This window comes from Aotus nancymaae, unplaced genomic scaffold (genome assembly GCF_030222135.1).
Source record: "Aotus nancymaae isolate 86718 unplaced genomic scaffold, 86718_ANA_hifiasm-v0.15.2.pri h1tg000003l, whole genome shotgun sequence".
Lineage (NCBI taxonomy): Eukaryota > Metazoa > Chordata > Mammalia > Primates > Aotidae > Aotus > Aotus nancymaae.
Window position 1 is genome coordinate 47,435,213 of NW_026988414.1, and position 10,839 is coordinate 47,446,051.

Sequence of the window (10,839 nt, forward strand, 5' to 3'; positions counted from 1 at the left end):
ACATTATTGGTTGCGTCACTCTATATTCCTCAACTATTGTTTCTAGCATGTGACTCCACACAATCTATAAGAAGAATGCTTTAAAAAGATTACAAATCATGTTTAGAGGAATTATCCTAAAGACAAACGTAACCTGAAATTTCTGAGGAATTATAAATTACTGTATATTAAAATTACCAATTATTATTCTAGATAAATGCTCATTCTTTTATTCTCAACAATACTGCCCCCAGTAGGGACTGTGACCCCCAAGCAACTCAATATTCTTGGCTTTTCTTAACTCCAATGTAAAAGTAGCGTTTGGGTTAAGCAATGTCTAAGGTCCTATAGGATCATTTCCACAACCCACCTCTGGTGATACGTATCTCTGAAGGTCAGGCGGGGGTTTAGGAGTCTCCTGAGGATGCAAGTCAGGGAAAGGGCTAAAGAAACACTTGTTCTGAGAATCTCCCTGAGCAGAACTCTGCTTCTGTGAGCTCGAGGCTTCTCTATCTCTTGGTGTTCTACACTCAGAACTCAGCTATGGGCTCCCCATCTAGCAGTTCCCTCTCTGTAGGATAAAAGCTAGGAGTCAGTAAACAACTGAAGATCCTTTAAAAAATGAGACTACCTGATAGTGGGATGGAAACAGAGGAAAACTAGAGTCTGACTATCCAGGACAAGGCTCTCATTCCTGGATTTTTGAAGGAAAAGGAACGAAGTGAATTAGTTGCCAGGACAACCTGCTGTTGGGGAGCAGGGAGTGGGGAAAGAAATGGGTGATCTGTGGTTATTCCTGCTACTGCCCCTGTCCCTGGCAGCCTTCCATGAAGTCAAAGGCTGTTTGGAGTGTGACCCCAAGTTCATAGAGGATATTGGCTCCTTGCTGGCAAATCTGATACCTTCAGAAATCCCTGGCCAAACTCAGCTTCTTGAACGGCAGGTTCAGGAGATGATTCGTTTAACCTTCAAGGTCTCCCACAGTGACAAGATGCTTCGGTTGCTGGGTGAGGGAAACTTGAGTTCCTGAGAGTTTGGGGGCTTAAAGGGAGAAGGGAGGCAAGGAAGAGAACACCTGGGTCCATGTAACTTCCTGGATAGATATAATTATTCCCCTGCATGTACCTTCCCCTCACTCTCTAGCTGTTCAAACGGTCATTAAGTTGAGAACATGGCTGAAGAATGAATTTTATAAACTGGGCAACGAAACATGGAAAGGTGAGGTGCTGTTTCAATGTTAAAAGTTTGTATTGCTCAAGCGAGCCTGAGAAAATTTGGTTGGGGAAAACAAAGAAAAAAGCAGAATGAAACAAGTTCTGAAGGGAAGAGCTACTTCTACTTTTGCCACCCCTTCCACTCCCTCTTAGGTGTCTTTATCTTTCAAGGCAAGCTTCTTGAGGTCCGCCAAAGCCTGGAATCCAAACTGAAAGAATCATTAAAGAACTTTTCCGAAGTTGGTAACTAAAACTTTCTGTATAACAGCACTGAAGTTATATAAAAGGAATAGAAAATGAGGGATGAGAGGAGAAATGCAGGTTCATAATAGAGTTATTTAGAAAGGGTGGGGAGGTAACTGAAACTTAAAGGGTAAACAAAGGCTACTTAGATAAAAATATGGCTAAATCTAGTTGGTTTAAAACTCATTAGAACTTTCTGATTCTCTTCCAGCTTGTTCTGAAGATTGCAGTGAGTACAGTACATGTGACACCTTGAGGTTTCAGCCCATATTTTCCCATCTCCTTTGCTCTATATAGCCCTATCTCTTCCACTTGTTACACTGGGAATCCAATTCCTAGAGCTGTGGTTACAAGGGGTAATCTCAATAACACCTGGTAACAAAATTTAGCTCATGAAATCTGACACTCCACATATTTTGGAGGTAATAGGAGGCCTTCTAACAAATAGTTTACAACTCATTGCCCCAGTACAAGTCAAGGCTTCCTTTTTTTCCTGGAGATCTGACTTAAGAGATTCTGACCCACCAAGAAACTTGATTTCTAGGGGAAGAAGGAATTCACAGGAATGCACTTAAGAGTCCTGGGAATGCTTAAGATCAAATACTCCATGCTTAAAGTCTGATTAAGGAACCCTCATGTCATGCCTTTTTTTCTGATTACCTTTCTTCTCCTTTGTATCAGCTGTGATTGAAGGTCCCATCCTTGATTGCTGGACCTGTCTTCACATGACTAGCAGATGCTTCAAAGGAGAATACTGTGGAGGTAACAAAGATTGTGGTAGGGAAGTTTGAAGGACCAGGGATCAAGGAACAAGGTTGCTTACGATTTATTCAACATATATTTGTTGAGCACTTTCAATGCAGGTCATAAAGTTACAAAATAAAACTATAGTGTTGGGTGAAATTTTGACCAGTATAAATACTTTGGCACTGAATCAACTGAAGGCTGAGAAATGAAAAGGCTGGGCTTGGAATGAAGAAATTAGGCTGGGAGTAGCAAGGACAAAAGGTTTGTAGAACCTAAGAATCTAAAAGTAATAAAGGTCAGAATAACCAAGGAACAGTAATGAAGTAGGAAACAGGTCAAACTGTTTGAGGTTAAAAGAGTTTTCTATTCAGAATAAAGGTCCTGAGCTAGTTCTCTTCTCCAAAACTCACTTTCATATTTTTCTGTTTCTCCTTCCAGACGAGGATCCAAGGAAGGCTGAGAATAGAGAGATTGCTCTATTTCTCATATTGCTGGCAACAGCTGTAATACTGGGAAGTGCTATGTTACTGTGAGTTTCCTCGCTCCAAATAACACTGGGTCAAGTGTTCCTTTTGCTAAGAGACTGCCCAAATTGCCTCTTCCCCCAATGGAAATAAGGCAAAAGAAATCATTTTTAGACTCTGGGATTGATATTGACAGGAATAAAATGCAAAGTTTGATGGGATAACAGTTGGAACAAAAGGAAATGGAGAAGTATCCAGCAAAGGGAAAAACAGTGTATGATTGGCTTAAAGAATGGGGCTACTGATATTGAAGTCGGGATTATTTTCTTTTTCTACTCTAGATTCTATTTTTGCATCTTTCATCGGAGGAAAATGAAGGCAATACGAAGGTCACTACAGGAATATTTGGAGAACGAAGTTGAAGAATTAATGGAGAAGATAGATGAGAAGGAGGAGAAAGACTTTAGACCCAGAAAATAAACACATTGACATGGACAAGAGGTCTTTCATGATTCTCTTAAGTATTCTAAGTACAAAACTGGGAGTTAAACCCTTTCTTGGTCACAAAGTCATAGTATTTTAAAACTGAAATAGAAGTGAGAGTTTCTCTAGATATCCCGAGACAATGGAAGTACTGAGAGAGCAAATGATTTAGCCAGACTTGTACAGAAAGTAATGCTGGTGTGAATGCACATGAAAGATAAAATAGTGAATAATAAAGAATGTACCATTAATAACTCTCATTAATGGCTGTAACTAGGATAACTTTCACATTTCTAAGGCTGCTTTTTACTTGTTTTGTTACTGTTTTCATATTTATCATTAGGTTCAATGTAGACAATTTTATTTGATAATACACAACATTTCATCTTCATTATTATATTACACACACACACACACACACACACGCACGTAGGAAAAAAAAGGCCCAAAGTATTAGTTCTGAGTAGCTGAGGTTTGCCACAACTATTTCCCCAGATCTATGTTGTTTTTTTTATTATTTTGGTTGTTTCCACTGAATAGTTTTTTAGTATGTGTAGCATCCTAAATAGTGCTTTACATGTATTATCTATCTAAAGTCTCACAAATAGCCCTATGGGTAACATTGCTATTATTTCTGCTTTAGGGATGAGTAAACAGAAGTATCTCTATCTAGGCTATGACAAACTCCTCTCCTCTAGTGGCTGACCTTTGATCATCCAAACCATTTGAATAGTATTGACAGCTGTCAGCATATAGTTATGAAACATAAATGGAGAGATGATTACTGTGGCTTTGTCATTATACACTCTTGATTATACAGTATGTGGCAAAGCCTAAAATAAAGCTGATGCCTCATTAAATGTAAAATTCATGAACTTTCACCCTATTTTTTTCCTTTTATTCTGGAACTTATTTTAGAAAATAAACACCATCATTTAACAGCAGGAAATAGTTACAGGAGTCCTGCTTCAGGGGTGGGTACAGGTATTTGTAAATCTTTCACACATAGTACATGTCTGAGCACTAGCATATGGTTGCTCTTATATTAATGAGATAATGAATGAGAATGCACTTGATGAGGACCTGAACTCTGATATCTCTCAAGTGCTAAACTTGAAATTCATGTAAAATTCCCAGATAGGACTGTTGTCAGGCATCTACTATTGCCCAATGATTTAATGTTTATCTCATGAAATATCCTGTTTGATATATATTAACTTCATTCACAGTCTTAATTGTTGTCTTTATATTATTTTTTCATTATAATTATTTGTAAGTGGAATAACATACCTTCTAGATTTTAAGATACTTTTGTGTTGAGAATTCTTATTTATATACTTTTATATATTTTTTTATTTTATTACTTTGTTTTACATACAGTTTATTGTATATAATTAAGGTATTAAGGTATTTGCTTGTTGTTCCTTTTCCCCTATGCTGCTACTCCATGCTCATCACTCCTTCCTAGGAAACCTTGGATAACAATTTAGGATAGGTCTTTCAGGGTTTGTGTTCAAGCCTAAATAGTTACAAGTAAATAGACATACATACACATGAGCACCTTTATGGTTCATTTTTTTTGCAATTAAAAAAATTATAAACACTTTTTCACATGTTGATTTTCATAGTTATGTACTGTGTGGAAATTATTTTAAGTGATGTAATTCTAATTCACTATTTTGGTAGTTATATACAACACCATAGTGTGGGGGCACTAATACTTTTATTTATAAGAAATAATGTTACAGAATTGGGATATCAAAATGAAAGTTATATGTACCTAGAAATGTGATGAACCAATTGTTCATGTTTGCCACATCCCCGTCACCAACATGTAATAAAGCTCTTTTAAATTTTACAATCTAATATGATAATTTACTTATATCCTCTAGTGTGTCAGCATCTTTATATATGATTCAGTAACATTTGAATTAACCCTAAAGTGAGTTACCTAGTCATATACTCTGCTAATTTTAATCTGAGAATTTTTTCTGTCAATTTAAAAGATGTTCTTCCATAACACAGACATTAACTCTAGCATCTCTATTTGCAAATGTATTTTTCCTCAAAGCTATCATTTGTCAGTTGAATATTTAAGGTGTTGTTTTAGCTATCTATACATCTAACCACTCTAAGTCTATTTTATCCATATCACATAAAATAAAAGCCCATTTATTTTTGCATATTCACTCTATAATCAGCTACTTAATAAATTTGTTTCTTAATTTTAAACTCTTTTGAATTTTCTACTCAGTCATATTTCTGTCCCAAACAAATGTTTTCTGTTTTCTTTTCTATCAGTACCAATCATTTTGCTTTTTAATTCTAGTTCATTTGTAAGAATTTTAAGTCAGTCCTGAATAATAACAGTTATTATTTCAAAAAGAATGACAACTCGATTATTGCATAAATAAAAGTCTATAAACAGCAGCTACAGAGAAAGTTAAAACATTAAGTGACTTTTAAGCAAACTATAAATTATTATTTTGGGATTATTTCATAAAAACCTGAAATTGTATTTGAACACCAATTTACTTTGTTGAGGTTAAAAAATTCTAGTCCTATGGGGAAGAATTTCAACATGCAAGCGTCTTTACAAAATATCACTGCCTTGAGAAAGTGGAATCTTAAAATCCTTCATGAACTGGTTATATTTCATAATAAGTTAGGTCATTCCTTATCAGTAATATGATTTGTCTTCTTGGTCTCAGAATATATAAAACATTGTCCAGAAACCAGAAAAAGAAATATCTTAGAAAATAAAGAAGAAGTACCTAGGAAACTGTCACAAGGAAGAAATAATTTATCTCCCTCAAACTTGCTCAGCTGTTAATAATCTCATTATCTCTCTTTGTGACATATGATTTTATGTAAAAGAAAAAGAAAAAGAAGCAAAACCACACAAATAAAACAAACATTAATATTATGAATCAATATTGACTATAAAATCAAACAAATTTTGTGTCAAAAAATTAGGGGTAAATAAGTACATGCTTTAAGAAAAGGAAACTAAAAATGGATGAAGGATAAGGGAGTTTAGACAAAAGCAACAGATGCCAAGGTCCTTGTCATACATACACATGCATGCATACATAAGATACTTTTATTCTTTGTTATGAAATATTGGAGTGTGACTCTTTAGGGATGAAAATACCCTACATGACATTCACAATTTCAAAGAGAAAAAGAGGGGATAAATCCTATTGATTCGATAAAAGTAAGTAAGAAGAAAATAAAGAACAGGACAAAAGAAAATACAATAAGCATAATAAATATGTAAATGAAGTGAATACATCAATCAGAAGATCAACTATTAGATTAGATATTTTTAAATCTAATCACAGGCTACTTGTAAGATAGCAACCTAAAACAACATGAGAAGCTAAATGTGAAATTAAAGAAAACCTAGCAAACCCTAACCAAAATAAAGCAGGTATTTTATTATTGACATTAGTCAGAAGAGAATTTAAGCCAAAGAACGTTAACAAGAATAATGTGATACTAGAATATGAAATCATATGAGCCTAACAATATAGTCTTCTGATTTTTAAAATGGAGAAAGGTTTTCATATCATGATGGGAAAGTGTAGTCCTCTCCTTTAGAATCTGATAAATCTAACAAACAAAATGTTAATAAGGCTATAATTTGTAGAACACAATGAACAACTTTAAATGACATGATGTATTAAATGCCATACTCAACTAGTAAATAGATTTTTCTTTTTTCTAATACAGAAGGAACATACATAAAAATTAACAATACATATGGCTTGAAAGACATCAGTTGCTTTTCTCCTAACTACATCCCTCTCTTCTTGGACACATGGTTAAACTGCATTTTCCTATCATTCCTACTGTTAGATGGTCTATGAAGCTGAATTCTGGCAAATGGAATGTGGGTGCAAGTGTATTAAATGTTTTCAGGAGCATCTAAACTTAAGGGACAATCTTCCAGCCTCTTTCTTCCCTGATTAGTGGTTGGATGTCAATATACAGGAATATCTTAGAATCCTGAAGATAAAGATGCCTCTTAGTTAGAGCATTTGTTTTAGATTTCACATAAGTGAAAGACATTTATTTGATTAATATTCTAATATTTTTAAAACTAGAATTAACTTATCTAATATATAGGCCAAAAAGGAAATTTTAACAAATTCCAAAGAATATTATAAAGAACAATCATTCAGACCATGAGCAACAAAATTAAAACCACAAAGAATATTCCCTTATTTCATATATTGGAAACTGAAAAATCCTATGTCTAAATAATTCATGAATTAAAAATGAATCTATAAAGCAAATTATAAAATACAACTAAACAACAATAAAAATATTACCTATCAAATCTTGTCAATGTGCTAACTAAGCATTTAAGAATATCACATTCTAATCATAGGTATCAAAAAGATTTTAAAATATATACATACTTAGATATGTATATATATTGAACAGAGTATTCAAATTAAGCAGATACAAGGGCAGGGCACAGAGGATTATGCCTGTAATCCCAGCACTTTGGGAGGCCAAGGTGGGTGTATCACTTGAGGTCAGGAGGTCCAGACCAGCCTGACCAACATGGTGAAACCCCATCTCTATTAAAAATACAAAATTAGTTGGGTGTGGTGGTACACACCTGAGGTTACAGTGAGCCAAGATCACGCCATTATACTGCAGCCTGGGCAACGATAGTGAAACTCTATCTTGGAGAAGAAAAAAAAAAAGTAGCAGGCAGAGAAAGAAAAAACTAAACTCAAAGAATATACAAAGAGCGAACATTATATCAAAAATGAAATATAAAGCAGAAAAGGGCACACAAAATGCCAATAAAAAAGGTTTCATCCACACTGAAAAAAATTTTTTAAGTAAAAATATATTTCATAAAATAGAAATTTACAAGTAGCAAAACTTTATATTTGTTTTTATATCTTAAGAGACTCTTTTAAACTAAATTGCAAAAACATTTAAAACTTGGCTCAAAGGGCTATTTAAAATAGAAGTATAAATTACCAACATTGACATTGGAAGAAAAAACAACCTCCCCCACCCAAAATATCAATATTCCTTAAATAAATTTAAAAGTGAGTCAGACACAGGGGCTTACACCTGCAGTCCTAGCATTTTGGGAGGCTGAGAATAGAGGATTGCTTGAGACCAGGAGCTCAAGACCAGCATAGGCAACATAGTGAGACCTTGTATCTACAGAAATAAACAAATATAAAAATAAAAATTTAAAAGTTGTATGAACACAACAATTGAAAATAAATGCCATGCTTAGAGAAAAGCCCAGAGTAAAATACATGTTGACTGATTTTACTTTGATGATAGAAATATGGTTTCTCCCAGTTTAAATCTTTATATTTGGTTGTATCCTGCAATAGGAAATACAGGAGGACAAGTTTCACAGGAAAGGTCTAAGTTCAGTTTTGAAATATTAAATATGAATTCTGCCGGGATATTTTAAAATACCTGTCTTCAGTGTTTGGACTTGTATACATGAACAGAGCTAATGAAACACATTTCAAAGACACTAGAACATAATAAATAGCAAAACTGAAAATATGACTGAGATCACCTGGCTAGAGGCTGGTGCAGAAGAGATACAGACCAAGTACAGAATACTAAAGGTCATTACATTATGGTAAAATCAAATGAAACTGTAAGTGGGCTGTGAGAAGCCAGCAATATAATAATTATTAAGATACTTATGATATTAAGATACCCCAAAATCCAGCTGTTCTATGCAAACTTATTCCTTTCAATGACTTTGAGATGATGCTGACTTTGAATTAGAATAGTGAAGAATTCCAATAAGCTTTGGACTACAGTTTTCTTTTTTTAAATTTCTTATTTCTATATGTTTTTGAGTAACAGGTGGTATTGGGTTACAATGGTAAATTCTTTAGTGGTCATTTGTCAGATTTTGGCATACCCATCACCCAAGCAGAATACATTGAACCCAATTTGTAGTCTTTTATTCCTTAGCCCTCTCCCACTCTTTACCCCAACTCCCCAAAGTCCACTGTATCATTATTATGCCTTGCATCCTCATAGCTTAGCTCCCACTTAGGATTGGGAATATATGATGCTTGATTTTCCATTCCCTAGTTACTTCACTTAGAATAATAAGCTCAAATTCCATCCAAGTTGTTATGAATGCCATTAATTCATTCCTTTTTATGGTTGAGTAGTAGCCCATCATATATATGTCACAATTTCTTTGCCCACTCTAATTACTGGGCATTTGTGCTGGTTTCATATTTTTGCAATTGTGAATTATGCTGCTGTAAACATGTATGTGCAAGTATCCTTTTTGTATAACGACTTCTTTTCCTTTGGGTAGATACCCAGTAGTGGGATTGCTGGATATAATGGTAGTTCTATTTTTAGCTCTTTAAGAAATCTCCAGTTTTTCATAGTGGTTGTACTAGCTTACATTTCCATCAGCAGTGTAGAATTGTTCCCTTTACACCACAACCATGCCAACATAATATGATCATGCACTTAGAAAACACTAAAGACTCCTCCAAAAAGCTTTAGAAGTGATAAATGAATTCAGCAAAATTTCAGGATAGAAAATGAATGTACACAAGTCAGTAGCTCTAATATACACCAACAGTAACCAATCTGAGAATCAAATCAAGAACTCAACCTCTTTTACAATAGCTACTAAAAAAAAAATAAAATATTCTTAGAATGTACCAAACCAAAGAGGTGAAAGACCTCTACCAGTAAAACTACAAAACACTGCTGAAAGAAATCATAGATGACAAAAACACATGGAAATACATCCTATGCTCATGGATAGGTAGAATCAATACTGTGAAAATGACCATACTGCTGAAAGCAATCTACAAATTTAATGCAATTCTCATCCAAATACCACCATCATTCTTTACAGAACTAGAAAAACAATCCCACAATTACTATGGAAACAAAAAAGAGCCTCCATAGGCAAAGTAAGACTAAGCAAAAAGAACAAATCTGGAGGCATTACATTACCTGACTCCTAACTATACTGTAAGGCCATAGTCACCAAAACAATATGGGACTAGTATAAAAATAGGCACAGAGATCAATGGAACAGAAGAGAGAACCCAGAACTGATCTTTGATAAAGCAGACAAAAACTCAAAGTGGGGAAGGGACACCTTATTCCACAAATGGTGCTAGGATAATCGGCAAGCCACATGTAGCAGAATAAAACTGGATCCTCATTTCTCACCTTATACAAAAATCAATTCAAAATGGATCAAGAACTTAAATCTAAGACCTGAAACTATAAAAATTCCAGAGGATAACATTAGAAAACGCTTCTAGACATCAGCTTAGGCAAAGACTTAGTGACCAAGAACCCAAAATCAAATACAGTAAAAACAAAGAAAAACAGTTGAGACTTAATTAAACTAAGGAGCTTCTGCAGAGCAAAAATAACAGTCAGCAGAACAATAGACAACCCACAGAGCAAGACAACAGAGCGAGAACAACAGACAAGCCACAATCTATACATCCAACAAAGGACTAATACCTAGAATCTACAAGGAACTCAAACAAATTAGAAAGAAAAAACAAATCATCCCATCAAAAAGTGGGCTAAGGACATGAATAGACAATTTCTATAAAAAGATATCCAAATTGCTAACATAGGAAAAAGATGTTCAACACCACTAATGATTAGGGAAATGCGAATCAAAACTGCAATGCAATGCCACC

The 10,839-nt window shown here is 34.4% G+C and overlaps 1 protein-coding gene across 2 annotated transcripts; it reads left to right on the top strand.

Annotated features, from left to right (window-relative positions):
• Window positions 1-511: 511 nt before the first annotated feature.
• On the top strand, window positions 512-3,371 carry IZUMO3 (IZUMO family member 3). Of its 2 annotated transcripts, XM_064376220.1 has the most exons (7): window positions 512-986; window positions 1,123-1,197; window positions 1,347-1,436; window positions 1,648-1,665; window positions 2,118-2,198; window positions 2,622-2,712; window positions 2,989-3,371. In XM_064376220.1, exons 1-7 carry the CDS (start codon window positions 755-757, stop codon window positions 3,125-3,127), a joined length of 726 nt encoding a protein of 241 aa, XP_064232290.1. In that variant the 5' UTR covers window positions 512-754; the 3' UTR covers window positions 3,128-3,371. The 2 variants fall into 2 exon arrangements, with proteins under 2 accessions (XP_064232290.1, XP_012305463.2); XM_012450040.2 differs by lacking the exon at window positions 1,648-1,665 and having other exon boundaries at window positions 727-986; window positions 2,989-3,141.
• The last annotated feature ends 7,468 nt before the right edge of the window (window positions 3,372-10,839 follow it).